Source organism: Manis javanica, chromosome 2, assembly GCF_040802235.1.
Source record: "Manis javanica isolate MJ-LG chromosome 2, MJ_LKY, whole genome shotgun sequence".
Lineage (NCBI taxonomy): Eukaryota > Metazoa > Chordata > Mammalia > Pholidota > Manidae > Manis > Manis javanica.
In genome coordinates, this window is record NC_133157.1 from 130,021,177 (window position 1) to 130,048,598 (window position 27,422).

The 27,422-nt window shown below is 41.4% G+C and overlaps 1 protein-coding gene across 2 annotated transcripts; it reads right to left on the bottom strand.

Annotated features, from left to right (window-relative positions):
- Window positions 1-11,885: 11,885 nt before the first annotated feature.
- LOC140847876 (neuroepithelial cell-transforming gene 1 protein-like) lies at window positions 11,886-25,958 on the bottom strand. Of its 2 annotated transcripts, none has more exons than XM_073229428.1 (10): window positions 25,693-25,958; window positions 20,379-20,486; window positions 19,804-19,971; window positions 19,347-19,409; window positions 18,921-19,017; window positions 18,706-18,782; window positions 17,725-17,982; window positions 17,116-17,286; window positions 15,976-16,162; window positions 11,886-14,844 (listed from the first exon to the last, which is right to left on the bottom strand). In XM_073229428.1, the coding sequence occupies exons 1-10, from the start codon at window positions 25,783-25,785 to the stop codon at window positions 14,438-14,440; spliced, it is 1,629 nt and encodes a 542-aa protein (XP_073085529.1). In that variant the 5' UTR covers window positions 25,786-25,958; the 3' UTR covers window positions 11,886-14,437. The 2 variants fall into 2 exon arrangements, with proteins under 2 accessions (XP_073085529.1, XP_073085528.1); XM_073229427.1 differs by having other exon boundaries at window positions 17,725-18,111.
- Between the last annotated feature and the right edge of the window lie 1,464 nt (window positions 25,959-27,422).

The following is a 27,422-nucleotide window of genomic DNA, read 5'->3' on the forward strand; positions in this document are numbered from 1 at the left end:
AAGTGTGGAAACCACGTTGGACCTGACAAAACATGCAGTAAACGCAACTGGAATAGGCCCTAATATGAGCGTCCTTCAGGCTTCCAGTGCCTGTCAGGCGTGCTCAGAACCCCAGACTCCCAGACCTGGAATTAGGTGATGGGCCTCTTTCACTTCTGCAATTTGGGCCAAGTTCTTAGGGGCTACTATACTCCCTTCTCTGGGTTTTCCATGAGGAAGAAGGGGACTTCCTGTCAGGAACCACCATGGTGTCTGTCAGGGCCAGGGGGAGGAAGGCTGGGGACTGTTACCTCTCCCCAAACAATGTTGGTCCCTTGTTCTGAGGGCTCATGCTGGCTGAAGAAAGGCTTTTCAGATGTGTACTTTCAGGACAGAGGATTGTATTCCTGTGTATGCTATGGTGTATGTATGTATGTTATAATAGCAGCTGGAAAGAGAGGAGAGAAAGAAAGAGAGAAAAATGAATAATTAAACTGGTCTCTCCAGAAGGGACCCCAGAGATCTCCAAGCCCAATTTTGGCTAAAGTTTGACATCTGTGTAATTGATGATACTAGTAATGATGTTAGGACTTAGCTGGCAAACGTAACAAAGGTTAGAGTGAACCACCTCCCATGGCCCCCTTCCACAGCAGAAGGACCCCTGTGGGACTTGGTAATAGCATTTGGTGTCCGAGACTCTGGCTTTTACCGTTTCCTTTTATTTATGGCAAGGATGCTGGTTTTTCCACTTACAATCATGGCATATAAAATGGTGACTTAAAATACATTTACTAAATGAAGAACATGCAGATTAAAAAATATTCAGAAGGAGTGGCATAAAAAGCACACGATGTGATGGTGGCTCTGAGATGGTGATGCCTTTGGAAACATGGGTGTTACCAAAATTGCTCTTGTGCTGAGGAAGGGACCCTGGCCCAGAAGTGTTGGGTCTGATAGAGTCCTTAGAGAGAGGCTGTGTTGTGGATGGGCATGAGAGAGCTTCAGGCTGCAGATTGGGATATGGAGCAGAGACAGTGAGGGTCGCAGGTGAAGAACGTCACCTGCAGACTCCAGGGAGGACACGAGGCTGAGGGGCTGGCTCCTGGGAAGGGCCACACCACCAGGTGCCTTCTGTCCCTTTTGCAAGCTTGGGGGAGCTCAGGACTCAAGCTGGTGGCCAAAATTTGGCCGCAGCCACAGAGGGGAACTTTTATGATACAGCTGCCAAGTCTTCAGATTGGTTTCCCCAAAGGATTTCAAAATTCCTTGAGGCTTCAAAACTTCTGTTTTTGCTCATCAAGAAAAGCACCAGGGACCACTTTTTGTCTGATGGCCTGTAGATTTCCATCCACCCCAGAGCAGGTGCTTGCTGAGAAATTGGCACAGTTTGGCCTGAGTAAGGGAAGCAGAGAGAGCTAACCATCCTTCAGGTCTAGAAAGGTTGGAGAAGGAAGATTCAGTTCAGTAACTGCAGGAAAGATTTAAGACTGAAATCAAGACATGAGGACAGCAGGCAGACCATGTGGTAGACCTGCGTGGACCTGAAGTCACGGGCTTAGGCTGTCACCTCTGGAAGCTTCTAGTGTCCATAGAAGTCTAGATGGAAGTTCAGTGTGGAGGTTCAGAGGGTGAGGGATTTTCCCAAGACTACAAGGTAAAACCTGGGGAAGATGACAGAGCTGCCGGGGCTGTGAGGCTGATGCCACCAGGCTGGACCTGGAGCTGGCTTCTCAGTGAAATGGGAGAGCTCTGAGTGGCATGAACGAGAGGCCATTAGGGGGCTGTCAGCTATCCCATGCACTTAGTAGTGTGAACTAGCATTTCTAAAGACAGAGAGCTTTCTGTGGAGGAGGGCGAGGGGGGTTGTCAGTCTGAGGCCTCCAGTGGTTAGCATCCTAGAAAGTGAGTCTTGATGAAAATACTACCAGGTCGATGGCTTTTACTTTCTCACACAGTTTTGGCTAAATTCCTGGGAACGTTCCTTAACTTAAGCTTGTGTAAATTCCTTTAGTTCTGTTGAGCTCACCATTTCAGTGGGGTTCAAACATTTTAGAACTTTAAAAACACAAGCCCCTTTTCTCTTCCCTGCCTGCTTGAAGACCCACTGCCACCATGATCGACACAGTAACTGTCTGGTCTGGGAAGTTCATGATCAGGTGGCTACTTCAGAGGAAGCAATGGTCACAGATGTCCTTCAACCTGGGAAGGCAACAGTGCCTGAGAGGGACATTTGGGGAAAGTGAGCCAAAGTGCACAGGCCCACCCCGGATGTCTGCTTTCTATTTGCATTCAGAGCCCCCGCTGATGGTGGTGGGACAGCTCGCTTTGGTGTGAGTTACGATTCCTTGGATTAAGCAAAACAAAGTGAACCCTAATACAGACCTGTGAGACTTGGGCTGTCTGAGCAGAAAAGGCCTCAAGGAAACAGCAACAGGAATCGCAGAACTATAGGAAAGGGCCGGGGGATACAAGGCCTGTGCTGGCTCTGGCCTAAAGGGAGCTGGAGACAGGCAACAGAGGCATAAAGATTCTGCGGTGACTTTACCTGTGGTAATTGAGCCACTTCGTCATGAAAGGATGAAAAATCTAAGAACTTAAAAACAAAAAAATCTCATGCAGAGGTCGGAGGGGAGAAGTGTTCATTGATTTGTGTGAGTTTATTTCAAGAGTTGGGAATTGTGCAATGAGTTTAGGAAGAGCTGGCTGCGCAGGCATTTCCCAGGAGAGCTGTTCAACACAGTCAGGAAGCCAGTCCCACAGCTGCGCCCCTGCAGAGGCCAGACCTGTGCCTGTCACTCTGAGCAGTGCATCTGAGATCCTGACTTCGGGCGGCTAATATTTGAAGCCCCCATTTGTTATGTCCATTCATGGCATCTTGACATGTACAGCACATGTGTCCCCATCATATTCTTGTGGGAGGTGGGGAGGCTCAGCTGCTGAGGGTCACTGTCAGTCTCTTTTGAGATGTCTACTGCATGCCCACCATACTCCCCAAAGTAAATTTCAAGGATACTTAGCCTCTGAGTTTAGGTCAGATCACTCCAACCCCTACTCTGAAAGTCAGTGAAAATACCTCTCTGGCCATTTTCTTATGAGACAATAAGAGGAAATACTTGTGAAAATAAAGCAGCAAAATGGTGGGAGCAATAAGGCATTTGGGGGCATGCATAGAATTACAACTGGGGAGGAATGCATGGTGATTACTGCCTCCTTGATGTGCATGAAGCAGCTGCGGGGCTTCCAGAGATTGCAGCCACTCACTACAGAGGCCTTCCGGGTGCAGACTTAACTAAGCATAATGAGGATGTCCTGGCAGAAGAAGGTCACCTTTTGCGATGCCCTGTGGAACTGGGGGCTCCAGCTGTGTGACAGTCTCCCCAGGCATGGTTACTTGGCTGGGCCTTCCCAGTCAAGGCCAGCAGCAGGTGGGACTCAGGTCAGCCCACGTTGATGCTCTTCTGCCCCTTCAGGGAGCCCATGGGGAGACTGGTGGCCTGGGGCCTGAGAGCAGCAGAGGAAGGCAGCAGCGGGAGGCAGCCTTGCACCACAGTCTACAGGGCACTGTTGGCCTCTGGCTTGGGCTTAGGCCTCTGCCCTTCACCTACCAAGGCTCAGGGATAGGCTGTTTGGTGGGTGTAGGGTGGTAAGATGTGTGGGGCATGTGACAGGGCTTGGATGTGTAGGGTGGTATGAGGTGTGGCAGGAACACTGTGTGCAGGTGGTGGGCACTGGGCATTGTTGTCAACCTTCATGCTCATGTGCCTACCAAGCATGAATTGTTGTTATGTGTCTAGGATTCAGATGATCAGGAACATTCTGTGTGGGAGACAGAGGCAGGGGAAGGGAGGAAGCAAAAAGCAGAGGAGGAAATGAGAGATGGCCTGCTCTCTCGCCTCTGAGGGGCACGGCAGCCCGAGCAGACCAGGCTGCAGCCGGGGGACCCTGCCCGGTTCTCAGGGCCACGCTCCAGCTGAACGGCATGGACAAGTCAGTTACCCTGCTTAAAATCAAGAGACCCTGAGTAGGACCACGGCATCCAAAGTCAGCTTGTTCACTTTGTCCCCTGGGATGTAGGCTGGGGGCCTCAGGACAGAGACTGAGCCACGCCTGGCCAATGTCTGTGAGAACTGCTCCTCCCTCTGCGCCCTGAGGGATGAGCTTTGGTTACTCCTCCTGAAATCTATTCATTCCTCTGGTTTGGTTCAAAAGCAAGGTCACAGAGGAGCTCCTGGAGTCTGGGCTCCCCCATGGGTCTACCCACAAGAGCTTTAACCCAGCTGAGCTATCAGGTCATTTATTAGTGCTCGTTGCCTAACCGATGATATAAAATCCCTGTAGCTTAACACAGTCACAAACATGCACCACCTCATGATTTCTCTGTGAGCAATGCAGCGAATGGCTCTGGCTCAGGATCTTTCACGAGGCTGCAGCCTCTGAAGGCTTGACCCTGCTCTGCAGGGGCCGCTCCCCAGGGCTCCCCCACACAGTGGCCAAGCTGGTGCTGGCTGAGGCAGGGGCCCAGCAGCTCACCCTGTGCCCCTCTCCACAGGCAACCCTGGGGGTCCTTACAACCCACCGTCGGGCTTCCTCCACAGTGAGTGACCTGAGGCAGAGCAAGCAGAAGCAGTTTGGAAATCACACCCTGTCACATCCACCTTATTCTGTTGGTCATGGAGACCAGCCCAGCTTACATCATGGGAGGGAGTGGCGGATGCATGAGCTCTCAGGATTCCTGGAGGCCATCTGGAGAGCTGGTGACAACAGGGCCCTTGCTGGTCTGAAAGTCTGTGTGTCTTTGATCAGTCTGTTCTCTGTGCCATCAACTATTGAGAACGCAGAACTGAAATAGTTTACCCTGTCTGGTTTGTTCAGCAAACACATTTGAGCACATTTTCTGTGTCAGGAAAGTGGTAGGTGCTTGGGACACGAAGACAAAGAAGCTTACAGTCCAGCACAGTGACACTCAGGTTGGGAAGTGGTCAGTGTCATGGGTTCAGCATGATACCTGGTGGGGCCAGTGGGCCAAGTGGGAGCAATGGGTGTTAGGGATCAGAGAAGGCTGCCTACGACAGGTGCGACCCCACATGGTCCTGAAGGAGAAGCATGAGGTCACCAGGCAGTGGGAGGCAGCAGACAGAGGGACAGAGTTCCAGGGTGGGAAGCATGTGAGCGTAAGGTGGAGCCATCCCAGCCTGGCTCACGGGGACTAGAGGTGCTGGGTGCTGATAGGCCACGATGTCATTTCCCCCATGTGCTCTGATTTCAGAACCTCCCAGAGCCACTAGATGTGAAACATCCTTTGAATGTGTGCTGCTGGGTAGGAGGTGCCAGGGCTGCCCTTGTTTGTCACTGCCAACTAGGGAGCTCGTGGGAAAATCCTCAGGAAGGGCAGTCCTGGAGGGCCAGCCTGTAAGAATGACACAACTAATTCCATTTGTGGAAAGATTGTTTCATGCTGTTCCCTTTGGCAGACATGGTTCCATGGTTTCAGGGAGCCCTCCCAGCAGCTCCCAGGGTGTGCAGGACTGTGTATCTCTCGGCCTATGTGTCATTTTCCTTTGTTTTGGAAAAGTGTGCTACCCGCTGGCATCGGCCTGCCCTCGTAGATCTGAGAGCACGCAGCATCTGCAGGCCCGCCTGAACCGGAGAGTGAAGGCCGTGCAGCGTTTTCAGCTACGTATGCTGCCCTGCAAATGCACCTGACCCTCATGCTGTGGAAAAGTAATGTGCTGTTTGTCTTGTGTGTGGTCAGTAAGGGTTGTCCTGTGGTCGGAATCACGTACTCCTTTGGGCCAGAGGTCCTGTGCTAGATGGGTGCTTCCCTCCTGCCCCAAGCACCCAAAAGGGTCGACAACAGGGACTCAGTTCTACCCTGTGCCTTGTTCCCCCAGGACCTACTGAGTCTGTTGGGCCCACCCGCCTGCCCCCTGCCTCGTGACATCACTTACACCTGCAGCCTTCCTCCTTCTCTCTCCCCATCATCACAGATGCCACATGTTTCTTTGGACAGCTGCGTGGGGAGCTGAGGGCTGAGCTTGCACCTGGAAGCCACCCAAGATGAAGAGCACCCCAACAGGCCCCATGGGCAGGGTGTGTTGGGAGCCCACCAGGGTCTGTGCTTGATGTTTATCAAAAGTATGTGATGTCAGATAACAGAATGTTTCCCAGCCCTGTAGCAGTTTCCTGCAGTGCAGGGAGGACAGATGCCAACCTCTTCTGTCACATTCAACCACTAGTTTGAATTACAGAGGATGGGCCTGGAGGGGAGAGAGAAATGCACGTGACAAAAGGGGCAGCCTGGCCCTCAGATCTCAGGGCTCAGACCTGCTGGGGGTAGGGCTGGAGCAGCAGCTCAGGGCCACTGTGTGGTGGGCAGAGGAGGGGCCCTGTGCCTGACCTCAGGGGAGGCGGCCTGGCCCCTGTCCCACCAGATGCAGAGGTGAGGAGGGGCAGATGCAAAGGCCGTTGGCCTCGGCCAGAGTCTGACACTCAACTGAGTGGGGGAACCAAAAGCAACGAGGAGCTTCTCTCCCCACCCAGACTGGGGTGCTGCTGACAATGTCACCCTCCTTCCTGGGTACTGCACTTGCTCTGTCCTCTACTCGTTATGGACAGGCTTTATTTTTTAGAGCAGCTTTAGGGTCATAGCTAAATTAGGTGGAAAGTGTAGATTTCCCAGACATTCCTGTCCCCACTCTCTTACAGCCCCCCATCAACCCTGCCCACCACATGGTACATTTGTCCCAATTGATGAACCTGCATGGACATGTCATTGTCACACCAAGGCCATGACACTGGGGTCACTCTTGGTGTTGCACATTCTGTAGGTTTGGACAAATGTGTTAATGACATGTGCCTGTTATTATGGGTTCAATGCTCTAAACTCCTGTGTGTCTGCCTGTTCTTCCCTCCCACTCTGAACTCCATCCCTGGCAACCACTGAACTGCTTACTGTCCCCACAGCTTTGTCTTTTCCAGAATGTCACAGATTTGGAACTGTGCAGTATGGGCCTTTCCAGACTGGCTTCTTTCACTTAGGATGTGCATTTAAGATTCTACCATGTCTTTTCATGGCTGAGGGCTCATTTCCTTTTGGTGCTCAGTAATATCCTGTAGTCTCAGGGCTGGATCTGACTGGTCTCTAATTTGAGGCTTTCTCAGGACAAGCCCTGGTGTGCAGGAATATCCATCCCACAATGGGCTGCAGAGCCTGGCCAACCCGCCCATGATCTAAACCAGGGAAAGAGGGGGTCACATCCATTCCCCTTCACCCCTGCTTCTGCCAACCCTGCACCACTCTCCTCCATTTCACACAGAAATAGCCCGCCAGCTGTCATGGAATGGAAGGGTGAGTGCACAACACTGTAGGGCTGTGAGGGCCGCCCTCTGCCAGCCTCCCCTCAGGGCTGTAGAGACCAGCTGTAAAACACTCCCCTCCCACCCACACAACTTGGGGGACCCATCATGAACACTGTGAGAGGGGGAATGTACACTGGGTCAGAGCCTAGTGTCTAGTTCCATCTTTGTGAACTGCTAGCTTTGTGGCCTTGGGTAAGGCTTACAGTCTGAGCCTGCATCTGTACAGCCAGGAAAACAGAGTGCATTCTGCTCATCTCAGAGTCCCTGTAACAGTGACGCTTGCTTTGAAAAGTGTAAAGGCTCAAGTGGATGGAAAGAACTCTGATTTTTGGTTTCTAATTTGAGAAGTGTTTAGCTTCTGGAAACAGAATGAAATGTTTCTGTAGTGCTGTCTAAAGTTCTGGATGTTACCAGCTGCATATTCAGTGGGGGAAGGTATGACTGTCCCTGATATTTCCTATCCACGATATTCTCATCCCCAAGGTCTCTCTGCAGAAGTTGACAAGGCAGGTAAACTAAGACAAACTTTACAGCAGGCTGGTAGCTGGGGCAGTGCCTTCAGTGGCACACACCCAGGCCTGGCACATAGCTGCCTTTAACTCCAGCTGTGCCACACACCAAGTGTGTGTGTGACCCTGGGCAAGTCACTGGACATTTTTAGATTTTAGGTGCTGTAGCTGGTAAAGAGGGGATGAAATTAAATGCTCTGAGTTTCTAGGCCTAACTAGATTCATCCATCTCTGTTTTGTCCAGGGGAGAAGGGAAACAAAAACCTTCTGCTCTTCCCTGAGAGGCAGCAGCAGTGGAAAAATCTGACTTCTGCAGGAGATTATCCGAATTCTTTGAATGTAGTTAATTTGCCTACCTTCTGGTCTCCTCAACAGCACAAACACTATTGTAATGCTTTCTCCTCCCTAAGCAACAGGCATGTCATTAACAGGCTGGCCCTTGCTAGAAATTGTCAGGTCGGGCTGCACGGGGTTGCTTCACTGGGGGAGCGGGAACATAACTGCTTCCACAGGGCCTGGCTCACCAAGGGCAGCATGAATGTGTGTTGTTAGAGGAAAAGGGGTGGGCCAAGGATCAGGGGACAGATGGAGGGAGATTTAGGGAAAAGGAAAGTAGAGGGAGGGAAGGGGCCATATGAATTAAATGATTGCCAAGCTGTAAGGGACATTGATTTGAGGCAAGAGGTTTGAGTTTCTGTGCGGTGGTAGATGGCAAATGCTGCTGTATTTGATGAACATTCTGTGTTTAGTTTGAAAAGTGATGGCTGGGGTTTGGAGAATTAGGAGGTTGAGAGATTGGAAACTTTCTAGATACTTGATATTTTATAAGCTCTTTTCCTTTTTAACTTTTTTAAATGAGAAGTTCCAAACATACAAAAAGATGCAGAAAATATAAAGAATTCTCATTACATCTCATCTGGATTCAGCAATTCTTAATTTATGGCCAATCTTGTTTCACTTTTACCCCCAATCATGCTCTTCTTGCTCCATTATTTGAAGGACATCCCAGAGAGCATACAGTTTTATCCACTGATGATCCAGTATTTGTCTCTAAAGGGACTGTAATCATACTGCTGCCATCACACATGAAAACCTAACTACTGGACTACAAATATCATCAATACTGGGTACTTTTGGATTGTTTTATTTTATATAAAACTTTGTTTTAAGAGCCAAGTCCATACATTGCAATTGTTTGGTATGTCTCTTAAGTCGTAGATGTTTCTCTTTTATGGTTTTATTTTGTTGAAGAAATTATTCCATTTGTCGAGTTTCCTGCAGCCACAATTCAGGCTGATTTTCTTGGCAAGATGGCTTAGGTGGCAGTGTGCACTTGCATCAGGAGGCATGTCGTGTCTCGCGTTCCATATGAATCAACACCTAGGTCCAAGTGTTCCTGAGGGCTTACAAAATGATGTTCTGTCATTCTTTCTTCACTGATTGGCTGGGCTACTGCTGTGAGGAAAACCTTCCCCTGCTCAGTTTGGTTACCCTGACGTGGTTTGACAAGGGTGCAATGAGTGCTTGTTTTCTTCCTTTATCAGTTTTCTGGGTAGTAAGTTGATTTCCTGAGACACTCCAAAACCAACTTTTTTGAATAGAATCATTCTGAAGTTATGGATTTAAACTTGTTTATTATTCTAACTGATGCTCGCATTGTCTCAGGTACTTGTGATACCAAATTTAAGTACTTCTGAAAAGCACACTCAAGAAATACATATTACTTCAATAAAAATTATAGAACTGTCAAAGGTGGTACAAGTGTGAGAAAACTGGCTAGAAGTCTGGTAGATGGTACTTTTCAACCATTATTAATAATAATGTGATACTAGTGTTTACACTAATGTGATACAGGTGTGAAACTAGTGCTTTGCGAATTCATATGAAAAAAATTGCATCCTTGCTCTCCAGCATGTTTCCCTAAAGAAAGTTGTGGCAGACTTAGCCAGTCTTAACTTGGGGTCATAGACACACTTGGGAATTACCCAGGTCCCCTAATTTGTGCATTTCTAGAGAGAGGGCTCATCATTAGTCTCAAGATAATCATGCTCTAAATAAGATGATGTGCTACTGGACCCAAGGAATCACCCACGATGTCTTCAGACTTGCAGTCGGGTCTGGAGTTGCTCAAATGTGCAAATAGCAAAAGTACTCCTGATCTAGGAAGTTCTAGATGCTTTTATGTCAAGGAAGATTTTCTTTGCTAGAACATTTCACTCATGGGAATTAGGTTCTATGGACAAAGGGATATACCTTTTTTCATTGGTGTTCTCCAATGCTGATTAAGAAAAGCCTAAATTTATAGGTTAAACTATCATCTACCTTCAACTCCTAGAACTTCTAAAACAATGGAGGCAATGCTACCAGCTGGTCCATCTCTAGGGATGGGCAGGAGGTTTAATTGAGGGGTCTGATGAAGGCAAACTATAAAATGTTCAGTTTAGCCTTTCTGTGTCATCATCACGATTGACAGACAGGAGCCTTAACTAGGCATTTGCTGGTGTTTGTAAAATTAATTTAGTAACATGGTAGGTAGCCATATATATATATATATATATATATATATATAGACACACACATATATCTATACACATATAATTAAAAACCAAGTACTATGCTGGATCTGCAAATTCAGAAAAGCATAAAGGAAGACAAGCCAGCACAAAGGTGGCTAGTCCCCACTTCCTGGGGCAGGTGAGGAAATGCCAGTGCTGATTCATGGGTGATTCAGTGACACTATGACCCCACTGACTACTAGTTTATCAGATGCCTTAGCTTCCCTTACCACCTTGTAAGCACACATCCCAGGATGGAGCATAGCTTTAAAAAGACCTTGCCAGAGTTGTAGTGCTCCAAAATCTTATGACTACAGACTATCTACTGTTAAAAGAACATACGGGATGTGAACAGTCCCCAGGAATGGGTTGTTTTGTCTGATTTCTCTCAGACTGTTCAAGTTCAGTTGGACAATATCCACCATATCATAGATAAGTTTTCACAGATGCCTAGGGTGCCTAACTGGTTTTCTTGGTTTCACTGGAGATGGCTGGTAATTGTAGGTCTGCTTTGGTTATGTAACTGTATTCCTATTATGTTAATGTGTGTACACAATTTAATTAGTAGTTTAAAACCTATACATGCTTAAGTTACTCTACAAGAGGATATGTCAAAGAAATAATCAATCTTCCCATGTTATCTTCCGTCTGCTACTCCTATAGCTTTTCTTCTTCCTTCCTAATTACAATCCTTAAATGGAATTCGTGCCTCATATCGAATTTACCAAGTATCATAATTCTTCCAAGTGGTAAAAATACCTCAAGACAAACACTGGGCATAAAAGCCACAGGGCATAAATCTGCAAAGAAGTAAAAAGCTAACCTTTTCAAACAGTATTGCCTCTCTCTCACTTACCAACTTTACATTTCCCTGTATGGCCCCAGAAGATGACTGGTTAGCCAGAGATGGGTAAGATTCCTCAAGGGAGGAACAACCTAAGACAGGCACAGTCGCAGGGGGGCCATCAGGTGAGAAATTGGGGATCAACAGAGGTGAGGCTTAGAACCTCACCCCCCCCCCTCCGTTTTGAGAGAAATCTGTGCATCCGTGGATGTTTTAATGCCCTTGTCTAGCTTGGATTAACACATAGTCTACAGGCACACACCTGATCATCTACATTTGCTCTCTTACAACACTAAACTATGTTTTCTACCTTTATCTTGCATCTACCTACCACTTCAGCATTTTATTAAAAATAAAAATAATAATAATAATAAAGGGAGAAATGTGGGATCCACATATAAATCAAGTATAAAAGTCAAACGAATATCATATTTGACCTGATTGTTTATAGTTCATAATGCGTGATCAAAACCGAAAGTTTCTGTGATGACTGCCCTTGTACTGTTCACCATGTAAGAACTTATTCACTATGTAAGAACTTGTTCACCATGTAAGAACTTGTTCGTTGTGCTTCAGAAGATTGGAGACTGATGAGAATTAGGCTTGGGGTGGATTAATGATTGTACATTGAGCATTGACTCCCCTATACAGAATTTTATTGTTGTTAACAACCATTTGATCAATAAATATGAGAGATGCCCTCTCAAAAAAAAAAAAGACCTTGCCAGGTGGAGACTCTCTTTTGCTTATAAATATAAAAGCACACTCACTGTTTTTTATGAAGTTCAAAAAGCAAAATCAGGTTACCTTCAACTCAGACTCTGAACAGTTTAGACAAGCTGAAGACAGTAGATGTATGTCAATACTTATGTATATCATTTACGTAATGGCTGTTGGCTAGATCAGTGATTACCAGATGTTGAACCAAGGATGGAATGTTTACACATATGAATCAACAGCCCTCTGCTTCCTACCCCCCAAGCTACTGACTCAGTGAAATGGGGTGTGTGGGGGGGGATAAACCCCTGTGACCTTTTTCTTGAAGCACCCTTAGTGATTCTGATGCCTGAACAGGTTAGAGAACTACAGGCCAGATCATCAAATGTTCTCAAATACAGATGCAATTTCTGAAGAATGTTCATCCCATATAATCACTGAGTTTCTGGGTCTTGATTTCTCCATTGAGTGAATCAAAAGAAGATTTTTGATACATCATCATTCCATTAACATTTGAACTACTATTTACTTATGTTACTTTAGAAGCTGATCAAGGTAATTCTAGAACAATAATCTATATAACCTCTCTAGAAATGGTTAGAAAATTGCTTTTTGATTTTTCTGATCAGAACATTGGAATAATGTACACATTTGACTTTGAATATCCAAACCCAGAAACCTGAGATCCCTAAATTCAAACCTTAAATTAGTCAAATCAGGATGCTTTGCTATTAGATTTACAAGTGTATCCAGAAAGTGGCTAGATGTTCACCCCTCTTCAATCTGATTGCTTATACTGCTTTTCTGATTATACTGCTTTCGAAATGGTTTCATAAGTCACAAAACTTGACTTAATTGAATCTTTCTCTTACTCACCAATGAACTTCAAAGGCTTAAGTATTTATGATTTTTAAACCCTTGTGAGGCCTGGCATGACCTCCTTTGCCATACCAACACGTTCTAGCACATGTCTCCCAAATATCCACCAGCCAAGAAGCTTTTAAGGGCTGATTATGTGTGTGCTTTTTAAATTGTATAATTCATTTATACAGAGAAATCATTTGGACTGATCTATTTACAATCTTTCTCCATTTTCACCTGTGCTGGTCAAATATAGTTCACAGAATAGTCAACATTTCCTTGAATGATACACATTTTAAGTCTGCCATGACACAGAGCACTTAGTCCTCCACTTAAAGACTATGATCTCATTTGAACAGTAACATTTTACAGTAAAACATTCATTACTTTTTCCCTCATAAATAAATCCACCAAAATTGATATAATATGGTCAGATTTTCAACACACCTGCTTCTTTTCAAACTCATTATTTGCAGGTATTATAAACCAACACAAATAAAATTCACTTCCCCCAAGCCTTCTATAACTTACTATACACCCTCAAGTTTAGCTTTTACTATCTTCTTGCATGTTCTAGCACAACCAGACATTTTTACCTTAAGACCAAACTACTCTCTTTTTCCCTCTTTTTTATGTATTAGCAGCCAACTGCCTCCACTCCTGCTTTTCAGACAACACTAAAGCTCTCAACCAAACCCTTCAGGTGGTTTTCTTTCAGTCGTCCAGAATACACCGCGTCAGTTCATGTGTGTTCACCATCTTGCAATGCTACACCGGAAAAGTCACAATGTTCTTCATTGGCTCAAAAACAGTATGGCTTGGTTTCAGTTGATAAAGGTAATATGATTTTAAAAACATAATATATATATATATATATGCACATATGTACACATTTTTATCAAGGGGGAAAAATAAAGGCTACCATCTGAAAAGGTGTCAAAGTAAAAAAATAAATAAATAAAGCAAATACTAAAAACTACTTTATAATAAAAAAAAATGAAATAATTGGCAGGTTAAGTGAATAAAAATGAGGAATGTGTAGTGACAAAAACTAATATAAAGTATTCCAGTTGATAAAATGGAAAATCTGTATAAAGTTTTATACTTTGTTTCAAAAGGAACTTATGTTTCAGTATAAATTCTAATGTATTACACACCTGTATTCTGTGTAGGTTTTAGGAGCCAATGTTAAAATTTCAAAATTCTGCACATGCAGGTTATCAAAGAAACACTGGTAAAATCCCAGTATTTGCAAAATTTTTAGGTTTGGTAGATACTGTAAATATCACAATAGGCAATTATTGGAAAGTCCTGATGAATTTAGAATGAAGAAGAAACTCATTCCATAAATATTTCATTTGATTAAAAATACCAGGCTTGCATGTTCCAAATTATGAGAATATATCTTAAAAAAGAAGGCTGCAGTTTTAACAGTAATCTGTATATGCATCTTTAGCTGCCATTAAAAAAAAACAAAAAGAACCAAAAACAGAAAATGTTAAGACTAGTATTAAGTAACCCTGCAACACTCCCATGCTCACTTTTCAAGAAAACCCAAACTGTACACATTTATAAATACACAGACGCTGCACCAGTAATACACAGAACTTCCTTTATACAGAAGTCTCTTTCCGTTCACCACCCAATGGAGATTTGTCCCTTGGCTTTGGGAAGCCAGGCTGTGCTTGGTGAACTCTGACACTCTTTATGTCGTCTGTGGTACACGCAGGGGAGACACACACTGAAGCGTCCCCATCAACTTCAACCTGAGTCACACTGGATGCTGTAGACGCCCTTCTCTGGGTTTTGACATTCCCAGCAGAGGGGTTGTTCTCGACACACTCCTCATGGAGTCCGGGCAAACCCTGCAGCTCGGCTGGACTGGTGGCCTGCTGGAAAGGGGCTATGGCAGCTCGAATACAGTTGAACCACTGCTGCTTGTGGAACACATCATTGGCTTGCAGAGTGTGAGACTGGCCTGGAGAGGGGTCTTGGAAGCGAACTCTAAAGATATTTTTGGCTAGAAAAGAAAAATTGGAAAAAAGAAAGGAAATCAGACTTAAAAAGAGTTTGTGTAGATGAAGTGGTCATATAATCTTAGTGTGGGTGCCGGAATTTCTGTACATGTACACTTGTTAGGTGGAGGCATTAAATAAAGCCTTAGGACATTATTTGTTAGATGCACCTACTGGTGTCAGAGCACAACTTGATGACAGCAGCAGCTATAGGACAATGGAATCCTTTCATTTGTAATTTTTTGTGTGGACACAGAATTCTTTTTTATTTTCCCCATGCTGTACCTTCAGTCTATGACTAATTTGTAACTGGAAGTTTGCACCTCTTTATCCCCTTCACCTATTTTGCCTACTACCCCACCCCACCAGGGCAACCACCTATTCTTTGTCTGAATGAGCCTATTTCTGTTTTGTCTGTTTTTCAGATGCTTGTATGATGGAAGTGAAATCATATGCTATTTGTTTTTCTCTTTTTTCACTAAGCACAATATCCTCTGGGTCCATATATGCTGTCACAAATGGCAAGATTTAATTCTTTTTTATGGCTGAGTTATTGCCCATGTATCCACATCTTCCTCATTCATTCATCTATTGATGGACACCTATCTTGGCTATTGTAAATAGTGCTGCAGTTTACATAGGGGTACACATATCTATTTGAATTAGTGTTTCTGTTTTCTTCAGGTAAGTGTCCAGAGGTGGAGTTTCTGGGTAATATTGTATTCCTCTCTGTAAGTGTTTGAGGAGCCTCCATACTGTTTCCACGAATGCTGCACCAATTTACATTCTCACCAGCAGTGCACCACAATCTTGCCCATACTTGTTATTTGTTTGTTTTTTAATACTAGCCATTCTGACTAGTGTAAAGTGATATCTCATGTGGTTTTGACTTGCACATCCCTGATTAGTGATGCTGAACATCTTTTCATGTGTCTGTTGGCCATCTGTACATCTTCAGAAAATGTCTATTCAGATTCTCAATTTTTAAATCAGATATTTTTGAGGGGGGTTGAATTGTGTGAATTTTAAAATGTATTTTATATATTAATCTGAGACAGAATTTTTAAAGATTAAAACTAAATTCACTTAGGTTCTGAGTTTGTTAATTGAAACAATTTTACAATTTGTATTTTTACCTTTATCTGAGCTGCCAAAAGCCCCTCGAAAGGACCCTCCCATTCTCACATCTCCATCCTGCAGGTCTTCCAAGACCAGCTCTTGGACGGGGATTGGTTGTCGGTAAACTTGGTAAGAGTGACGTTCATTTCGTGTAACAGGCCGAGTCAAAACCAAGATGTCTTGAAACAGGAAAATATAAAATTTCTGCAGAAATGAGAAACAAATACTTCCTATATATGGAACCCTGTGATTTTAAGTGAGTGAAATTTAGACATGATTGATTTCATCACATTTATTTGAGATTCCCCTTGTAGATGACCTCAGAAAGAGGAGGATTCTAAGGCTATGCATGTTCTGCTTGGAGAGCCTGTCTAATCTCAGACTATAAAATCTTTTTATTGGCACATAACATTAGATGAGGTAGCAGCTGAGTAATCACTGCACCCCACAAAGACCTATCAGTAGGAACATGACTGGAAAGACCAGGATTGTACACCAAAGTTTTCTAACAAAGTAAGAATTTAAAGAATGCAAGCTTGTAAAAATGTTAATGGTTCTGCTTTGTCCCACACAATTTTAAGCCTTTATAGAACAGCGGGGACTCACAATATAAATCAGAGACATCAGATTTCATCTTTTTCCAAAAAGAACCTCAATCTATTAATCGTGCTTCTGAAAAGCAAGTAATGAAACAAAAAATACCACTCATGCTTATACTCAGCTCTGGCAGGTACTTTTTCAATTAAAATTCTAAAAGTAAGTTTGCTTCCAGTTAGTCTGCTGTAGAAATCTGGTTAGTAATGCTAAAACTACTTCCATCACTACCAACTCTTCAGAAAAATCCTCTGACAGATATGTTATTTTTTATGAAACATGGAACTAATAATTTATTCAGAAAACTGCTAGCCAAATTTATTTATGCTCCAAAACTAAAAAATAAAATATTATTGATCCTCCAGAGACATCTAAGTTATTCTATAAAGACAGAAACCAAGTGTTTGCATTATGAAAGCTGGTAACAAAGAACAAAAACCAGTAACCTTCTTTCACTATTTGATGAGTTTATTTTACAACCTGCTTCATAATCTATGTGGAAACAAATTGGGTGAGAAAGGGTAGAAATGGCTCATTTCCTATTAGTTCTAAGATACACTTACATGTCCATTTTTATTCTTCAGCTCCCCGTGGCAAAGCAATACTTTGCTTGCTTCAATTCGAGGATCCTTCTGCCTTTCATTCAGATACTCCAGTTTGTCGATGTAATACTGACATTCTGATTCTCCTTTCTTCAAGTTGATATCAGAGAGAACTCCTTGTATTATCAATACCTAAAAATTATCATAAAACTGATGGAGTCTTTTCAGAATAATGTAGTCAGTTTCCCTACAGGGCTAAAACACCACATCAAAATGACAGAATTTTAAAGCTTGAAGGGACTCTTGATATCAGTTAATTCAGTCTGTCCCTTCATTTTACAGATGAAGAAACAGTTTCAGCCTAATTAGGTAATTTGCCCAAAGTTCTCCAGCTAGCTAGTGGAAGTGGTAAGACCAGAATCCAGTCTTTTGATTAGAATATAAATGCAGATTGTGTCCTGCCTCTTTATTACAGTGTGTGGTGCACGAGCATATGGGGTGCTTAAAACATCCACCAAACACCTCCCGATGCTGAGTCACTATGCATAACTGAGAGTAGCACTGCATAACTTTCTAGACAACTTATGTATAAATTTGGAAAACACAAGAATCATTAGTTGGACTACTTACAGCTTCCTGCAGAAGCTGAACATCAGGGTGGTCCTCTGGAGTATGTCTAAGAATTTCTTTTAACAGTAAAGGGTATTTGACTAGGCGACTTCGGGGATTATCGAGGAAGCTCCACAGATCTAGTTTTCGGCTGAAGGGAGACTCAAGACATCGCTGGAGAAAGTCCTGGACTCTTGGGTCCTGTTTCTTTCGGTCAAGAAGAGCTTTGGCTGCCAGCTGGTTACTACAGTAGCCTTTGTAGGCATTCAAGCCTGGCAACTGAAGAGTGACAAGACAAAACGAAGTACGGTAAGTTCCTGCCATGGTCAGTCCATTAGTAAGCTTGTGAACATGAAACATAAAGCTCACAGCTGTTCTGGAAAGCTCCGACAAGCTGTGAGCACTGTCCTGCAGGTGATATTAGGGGGAGTAGAGTATACTGGGTGAACACCAAACACCCTTTTCTAATTTCCCTAATGTAGCTAAATTCAGCCAAACACTCATGACTTTTACTTTCCCCAACTAGTTAGATGCTAGTCTTCTCTAGTCCCAGGACACCATAGCCTTCCTGTATCACCTTCATCACCAACCTTCAGACTGTTTCTTTACTGGACTGTCCCTCACTAGATTATTCATGTAGAGACTGCCTTTTATCTCTCAATTCCCAGTGATCCCTCCCACAACAGTGCCAAGCATCTAGCAGGCACTCAAATATTAATTGAAAGAATGAAACAGAAAATTAATTGCATATTATGTGAGAACTCTGTACAAGGAGGAACATATTTTTAAAACAAAACTGTATCATTCATCATCATTTGTCAAGTAGGTTTTTAAACAGAGACTGTAAGTTCTTACAGCTACAAAAATTTCTTCAATTTTAGTGCATGGTTTATCTGTTTTTATAATCCAGTTCCTGGATCAAGTGGTTCTGATATTCGTTACAATGACAAGTGTGGCATGTACTTGTGAAAAACTCTCTGGAGTAAAATACTCACTACATACCCAGTTCACAAGAATGTGACCAATCTGCTCCACTCTCCCATCAGGCTTCGTTGCTTCACCTATTCTGGCCAACAAATCTGAAGCATAAAAAAGCAGAAATACCAAGAACAGGTCTATTGTAAAAATAATTCAGCACTAAATTAGAAGTTTAGATTTAAACTTACTTGTATTCCTGCTGTTCAAGATTCTAAAGAAAATTAAGTAGCATATCTCACCTTCATGCAAAGGTATGTAAGCATCCAAGTCACCAAATATATGTGTGAGTTCCTCCTCTGACATGATAGACAACTTTAACATGGGGTCGTGGTAGGCCTACCAGAGGGGGAGAAATGCGTCACACAGAGAGATGAAGCAAAGAAGACATTATGAGAGATCTGTACTTGAATGCAAGTTTGAGTAACTGTACAAACGTCACTGTGGATTCTACTGTAAAACATAGAAAAATTAAAGTATATGTTTGCTAATCCCCCTAAAAGATGCTCTCACTGACATTCATATTTGAAGATGTGTCTAATAAAGCTCATGTAAAAAAAAAGTATTTACTAGTAGATACTTTCTGCTTCTAAAAAGAAAACTATGTTAGCATTTGTTAAATATAATTTCTGAAAAGCAGAGTGTATGATAAAAAGTTATACACTGACCTTTCTTGCAAGTTTGAGATCTTCAATTAAGTCCTGTTCACCTCGGGCCATTTCATATATTGCCTAAAAAAAATGAAGCCAATATCATAGGTCACCATCCGTTCCTCTGAGAAAGGAAAATTATGTACAATTGATATTCACAATTATTTAACTGATGTATCAAACAGTCCTTTTTAAAGTGTCTCAGTCTGAAAACTAAAATTCAGAGTCTCAATGTTTTATATAGTGCCCTATGTTTTATAACTTTACCCCATCAAGAGTTCAATCCCATAACCCCCACCAATCACAAAGTGTTGCTTAGCGTGTATTAAGAATTAATGTCGAACACAAAATTGCAAGTTGATTATGCCTTAGGCATTTTTCTTAATCTTCTAGCAAAAAACCTATTTAAAAAACAGGTACTATTTTTTTTAGTATAAACCAATATATATGGTCTCACTACTGAATGCCAGCTTACCTCCTGACGTTTGATTTCTTTGGCAGTTAAAGACTCTCTCATGTTGACATCTAACGTCTCTGACCACAGGACGCTACTTCTCCTTTTGGCAGGTGTTGGAACTGTCGATCTGCGTGATGACTTTTGGGCAGAAGCTGGGGATCTGCTGTCACCATGACGTGTAAATGGCTTAACAGAAGAATAAAAGAGGTGAACAAAAGAGAAAAGCTTTGGAGAACACAGTAATTATTCTTTTTTTTCTTAAAAAAATAGACAAATTACAAAAACAAAATTCAGAGAATTTCTCCAGGGACTTATCCAAGCTTCAATCTATCACTGTAAAATATTATCAGCCAAAACTACTTTTTAGAAATAAAAGCTATCCAAGATCATACTTTGATAGAAGATGTAAACTAATATAGTGAGATTACATAAATATTGTTCTGGTATTTATTACCAGCATATTCCAAAGGGAAATTTATGCTTAGTAAGAGTGCAAACTGGTTTGTACACCTCAAGAAAAAAATACCAATTTTAGGCTTTTTAGATAAAAGCCTCGTCACTACATTACTCACCGCCAGCCCCATTCCCCTTACCTGTACTGTATGACCAAAGCATCTGGCTGCTCCATTTCTCACAGGAGAGATTAAATTTGCCAAGGATGTACCTCGAGTTAAAGGTCGAACTCTTTTATTGCTTGGTTCCTGTAAAAACAAAATCAGGTTATACTAAATGTGTTTAGGTATAATGATTTTAAACAAGTTTGGACAAAATTGAGCCCTCTCAAAAGCTACACTTTATGGGGTTCTGAAAATGAATGTTTTCTTCATTGTTATAATACTAAAAACACTATTGAGTAGCAATAATTTATAAAAAAATAAATGGTGCAAGAAATTCCAGTTAAATACCAGAGTATCACTGAGAACATACCAAAAATTATCATTAAACACAAGAAAAACTATAAGAAATGACCTTCTAGAACACTATAGACCTTTTAAGTTTAACATAGAGAGTAACTTTAAAAAAACACACTATTATGAAAAATTTCAAACGTACACAAAAGTGGGGAAGAGCAGAATGGATCCCATGTACTTATCATTCAGCTTCAATAGTTTCTGGTGAAATAATCTGTTTCATCTCTGCCCCTGGTGGAGTATTTTAAAGCAAATCCTAGACATGATATAATTTCATTCTTAAATACTTCAGTCAGAGACTAGTGTTTAATTGCACACATCTGTCTGACGGTGGAATGGTCATTCTGAAGGCAGGGAGGACCCTGTCATGGGAAGTGTTCCGCAGGGCAGGATGGTGGCCAAGGGAGTGAGTGCTCAGGAGTCCGGACGGCTGGTCTCCAGCCCTGGTTCCAGCACTTGCAGGGAAACACCCTGAGCCTCCATTTTCTCCTCTGTAGGAAGGAGTGAGTACTGAAACTTCTCTTACGAAGTTGTTAAGAAGATTACATAAGTTATGTTGAAAGGGCTCAGAACAGTGCTTGAAACACAGGATGTGTTAGCCATTGCTAAAGTTAAAGTTTCTTAGGAATTATCCTCACTTCCTAGTAAAGGTTGGGATTTATAAATAATTAGAGCCTCACTTATACATTTAACTCATTAACTTAACACTAATTCAGAGTAGTTACAATTCTATATGTACTGTTTCAGAAATAATAGTAGTATAGCAAACATCACTTATTGTTCAAGGATCTCAAAACTTTACAAACTGTTATTCTTCTCTTACTGGTAGGAAAATGGAGGTATACCATTACATGACTCATACAGCTAGTGAAATCAAGAAGGCTGATCATAAAAGAGTCTTATGTTTATAATGTTTGTGCAGTAAAGTTATTTGTTTGTATTGGATGCCTTTGACAACTGTGGCATTCTTGAAAAAATGATCTTGATGAGACTTCAGAAGGAAATATAATTTAAAATTACATTAAAATTACCATTTAAAAGTAAAAACTATCATTTAAAAATGACAGATGACACATTTTTTTCCTCAAACTTCTTTGATATGACTAATGTCACATAAAAAAGTGAGCAGGGGTAAGGAAACTGAGTAAAAATAATCTTCTTAGAATAATTTAAGAATAAACTGGCAGAAAGAGTTAACATTCTCTGGAAGGAGACTTAAGTGACTTGATTACTCAAAGAAGCAATTAGGCTCATTAAAGCCCCTCAGGGTATACAGACGTATCAGAAAGGACTGACCTGCAAAGTAAAGGAGACTTTTGAAGATAAGCAGAGAATTCAGGCCTTTGAAGACTTAAGAGGTGGAGCTCCAACCCAGCTCTGCCAAAATAATTAAGTCCAGAGTAACACTTTGAATATAAAGCCACTAAAGTGCAAATGTTAAACAGACTGAGAAAGAAACCTTCAAGGTATATAGTAAAAATGCACAGTGTGTGGTCAGAGAGCCTTTATAACACATATCTGTGCAAGCCTGAGGTGACACATGCATGGGCAGAAGGTCCAGTATGAGGCACTCCTTTCTATTCAGTAAAGACAGTACAGAGTCCTCTGGATGAATGGAGATGCAATTACCTCACAAAGGAAGACAGGCAATATTAACTAGAAACAAAGAAGTTGTCAGAAAGTTGTGTTCTCCTTTTTGTAAACAGAGGTTAATTTCTCTTCCCTGTTTAAAGCCGAAGAAATTTGACTTCCTAGTACATCACAAAATATTTAATTTCAATTTAAAAGTCTTTGGAAAGGTACTCTTCCCACCAAATTTGAAAGGAAAAAAGTTAGTTTAGCTGGGAGGAAAGAAATTTTTGAAATCCTTACCTTTATAGTATCAGGTATTGTACAACTAATACCCTGTAACTCAACATTATGTGATATTTAAAATTAAAACTACAGAATTTAGATTTAGATAATTAAATGTAAATATATTTAAAGCACCTTTCTGAAACTAATAAAGACTTTGCTTATGCAGCCTCCCTAGGGTGGCAGGATATTATGTTCACTAGTATTTGTTGTTTAAATATGTTCTGTATTTAACCTTTAGAAATTGATCTATAATCTCACTTCTTCACAAGGTATGTTATTCTTAAAGCGTTCTAGTCTAAAATGTTTTCATAAAGCAACCGGCTAGCTCAGTCTGTAGATCTTAAAACGTCTTGGTAGGAAAGTATGGTACTAAGGTGGGAAATACAGGGCTTGGGGTAGAGGACACCTTCGTACTTTTCACATATGCTTTTGGGGATCCAATACTAACTTTATTGCTTTACTAACAGGATTTGTGCGCAGAATGTTTGCCAGACACAACACAACCTTATCAGAAGTAAGAAAAATTTTAATGAATAACATAAAAAGGGTGATTAAAATATAATAGTGTTAATACTGGATATGGTTCACTACCAATTCAGGATACATATACACTATTCGAGAAAAAATATACAGAAAGCTTTTGTGGGAAAGTGATAAGGATTAGTATTCATGGATCACCTATAAGGTTGGGTCAAAAATTTCTCACTTCTGCAGTACAGGTTAGGATTTGGCACATGTGAGCTACAACCAAAAGCAGTTTTTCTGTGGAGGATCAGCTGGACCATTTAAATCATCTTGGTTTGGTTATTAAGAACCTAAACATTGCACTGTCACCAAACACACTTTAAAGACAAAGTTCTTTGAGAGCTGGTGTTGCACCCACATATGCTGGTTCGCCAACCCAGTGTTTGGAGGTAATGTAGAGAAGAGAGACCCATCCTACTGTCACCCAACTGGGGCTCCCATAATGGTGTTGCTAGTGTTTATTTTGTTGTGAAGTGTTGTTAACAGCGTTATGATGCATACACACAGCCTAAAGAATGAGTGCAGGTCGTAAAACTATAGTTTCCTCAAAAGACAATCTGGAAATCTATGAGGATAAACACAGAATAAGCCAACAAGAGTTACATGCTCAAGGGACTTTCTATTGTAGGTAACCTTTCAACGGGGCTAAAGTTCACTTAGATGAGAACAAACCTCAACACCCACTAATATAAATCCATATTGTTTATTTTGCTTATTAGCTTTTAACCAGACTATCTGGGTTTAGCTAGGCAATCACATGATTATATAAAAAGGCACTCTGTCTTTATACCAAGTTTTTAATCAATCTATTTATTTTACTAATCCACTTGTAGTCAGATTTATGTCTTGAAATAGTTTCTGGATATCTATAAACAGAAAGTGGTTAGAATCAATTTGAAGTCTATCACTGGTACTACCCTTGCAGATAAAAGCAACAACATGGAAACATTCTGCTGTGCGCTCAGTTTCTTTTTTTTTTAAGTTTTTCTCAACTAGTAATGGCACGTAAGAGGATATGTTTTAGGAGGGTCTCCCCTATAGTAAGCCAAATCAAAACACTTAAAAAAAATAGTATTTGTCAGTTTGTTTGGATTACTGGATGAATAGTCTCCTCTGACTGGCAAGAACTCTAAAATGAGAAGAATGAACAGAAAAACTTATTTATAAAAAGATACAAATGAGTTGTGATCACATAGGATTTCTTCCCTTTCTACTTAGTAATATAAACAGTCAAATTTAGTTATTTATTTATGTTCCATTGCTAGTACTAAAAACCTGACAACATCCCTGGTGTTTATTATTTTTGGAATAAAGGTGCGCCACAAACATGACCAGTGTCTGATACTGAACAAAAAAGACTAATTCTTGATGGTACAAAAGATGATCAGTTTCAGTATTTACAATGCAAAGTAGGACTTGCTTATATATTTTGGAATGCTTATACTCAAAGGAAATGCTTATATATTTTGAGAAAATTGAAACATAGAAGCAAAAGCCAAAATGAAACAGAGAAGCAGAAACCAAAGCTAAGCCACACCAAATGAAAGCATACCTCCTAAAGATGGCACCTATTTTAACTACCAAAATGTGTATGTACGACACACACAGCGCCGCTGAGGTATACAATAAGGTGCACATATTTAAAACATGTAATTAGATAAGTTTTGATATATGCATACAGCCACAAAACCATCAGTACAATCAAAAGAGGAATACAATAAGGTGCACATATTTAAAACATGTAATTAGATAAGTTTTGATATATGCATACAGCCACAAAACCATCAGTACAATCAAAAGAGGAAGTACACAGTTCATTGAATAAAGGAACACTATTTCTATCTATCATGTAAATGATAATATAGTATACACTATAGAGTATTTGCAGTAGGGAGTATATATATTGTACTATGCAGTATAAATAAAATTACCTATGTAGTGTTAAATATTATCAAATTCAAAAAATGGCATAAAAATCATGACTTATTTTGATAAATGTTCATAAAGACCTTTAAAAACCACAATGACTTCACAGAGCAAGTAAGGTAGAAGCCCCCTAAATAATAATGATTTGTTGGTTTAAATATTTTAACATATTTTTCATTCTTAAGAAAAAGAAAGTCATACACAATGAAAGCATTAGATGTGGAAAGGAAAATAAAAAAGAGCACTAAGTCAGACAGCATTTTAGGGGCAATCTGTTCACTGACTTGCAAGGAAGGGACTCGTTTTCCACTCACTTTGTAAAGCGGTTTCTAAGACCAGGTAATAAAAATGAAAGTTAAAGTAAGCCACAACTATATTAAAGACCAGAAATGTGACCAATTTAATCAAACTGAGCAGCATAAACAGGTAAAATATTTTTCTTTTTGTATAAAGTTTATGTACACTCAAGCTATGCTATGTATAGACACGTATCTATACCATAGTTCTTAGACTCACACCATAGTTCCTAAACACATTTCAAGCTTGCATGTAAACCAAAGCCGTATATTTTAACACTCAGTAAGATCAAAAGTGTAAGATTAGATTGTTATTAAATTGCTAAAAATCTTAAAAGTTCCGTGAAGTTAGAAAACATTCCTCTGGCTTCATTTTTCTCTAAAAGTCTTACCTCTTGTTCTCTGAAGGACTGATTATTAACATCGAGGACTCGTATAGTCCTTTTAATAGGTAGGAGACCTCCAATCTCATCGTGCGCCACCATGCTTTACCAAGCATCCCTTAAAATCTTGGGAGCTCAGTAATGTCCAAGTCAGCCCTATAGCGGAGCACTACACAGGCACACGGGCTTTTCTTTCCAGGGCTCGGCCACCCTGGGAAGCCATTTGCTCTGCCGCATACTTGCGGCGGAGTTAACAGCTTCTGAGAACAGTGGGGAGAAAGCACACAGCCCTCAGGGCTCTGTGGGCGGGGCCAGCTGCGGACTAGGGGGCGGGCACCTAAGGGGCACGTGACTCCGGTTAAGTGACAGCTGGGCACACCTAGGCTTCTCAGTTAGCACAGTGCCAGAGAAAGCCCTTTAGCAAGAGGTTTGGAATTTCTATAGTAAAAAAGATGGGGCAAGGAAACTGGGTTAATGCACAGCTTTTCCTAATTTAAAAAGCACTCCCAGAAGGAGACTGAATTCTTACCTACGTACCTAACTCTTAGTACTTGATCACAGACAGGGGTACTTTCTCTGTAAAACCCTATTACATAGGAAAGGAATTTAGTGCAGACAACTTGACAACTTTAAGAAAATCATAATTCAGAGCCAAATGAGTGTATACCCTAAAGAAGAGCCTAATTATCCAGGCACCTTGCTTTTATTTATGTAACTGCAAGCATATTCACGACTGTAAAATCATCACAAACTGGTTCCCACTATCTTTTCTTAAGATTAGCAGAGTAAATGCAGTAGCCATACTTCAGTTAACTCTTTCCTAAAGTATATATCTTCCATAGGGATATGGGTAAAGTATAATGGGGCTACCATATCAGATTTGAAGGTTCAGTATTTCTAAGATTTCTTGAAGGTAGAGATTTTTTCTGTATGTTTTAAAAACCTGATATGTATAAAATAGATGTTTTATAAAATAAATGTATAAAAGGTGATTTCTATCCTAAAAATGACTAACAGGGTACCTTGCTATTTTGAATTACATTAATCCTGATGTAATCCTTAAAGGGTTAAAATACCTACTTAAAAGTCTTACATTTTCTAGGTGAAGACATAAGGTTTGCAGACATGAAGTGACCTCCCCAAAGTCACATACTAGTGACAGTCTCTAAATTTCTCGTCTAATTCATTTTCTCTATGGAAAAACACTATTTCTGTTGGATTGGTAGAACTCCTCCACAGATTTTCTTCTTTAACAGAAAGAAAAAAATCTATTTTACTTTGAAAGGCAGAATTTTATTAACTATATACTACTATGAATGATATGATGCCAGTAATTTGCAAAATCATCTCCATTCTTAGGATTTATTAGGACCAGACAAATCTATGGAGAAGGCACTAGTCTAGATGCTGTGGGCAATCCAAAAAATAGGTTTCATACCTGCTCCCCAAGTGCTAGTAGACCACTGGGTAAAGGCAGGCCACACACAGAGATAACTAACACCAAAGTAAGTTGTATAGCTGGCAGTGCTACAGGAGTTAGGAGAAACCACTTCTGGCGGTCCTCTGAGAGGAGCTGCAGTAGGGAACGATGTTAAGGAAGAGGCTGTAAGACAGTATGTCAGTGGTGGCTATGTTTTGTTTTTCATAGGTCTGATCAAGGGCAAAGTGCAAGGCTCTCCCAAAGGAGGATGAGGGAGAAGGCTCACGGTGGGAGGCCAGGGGCTATGGGCAAAGACAGC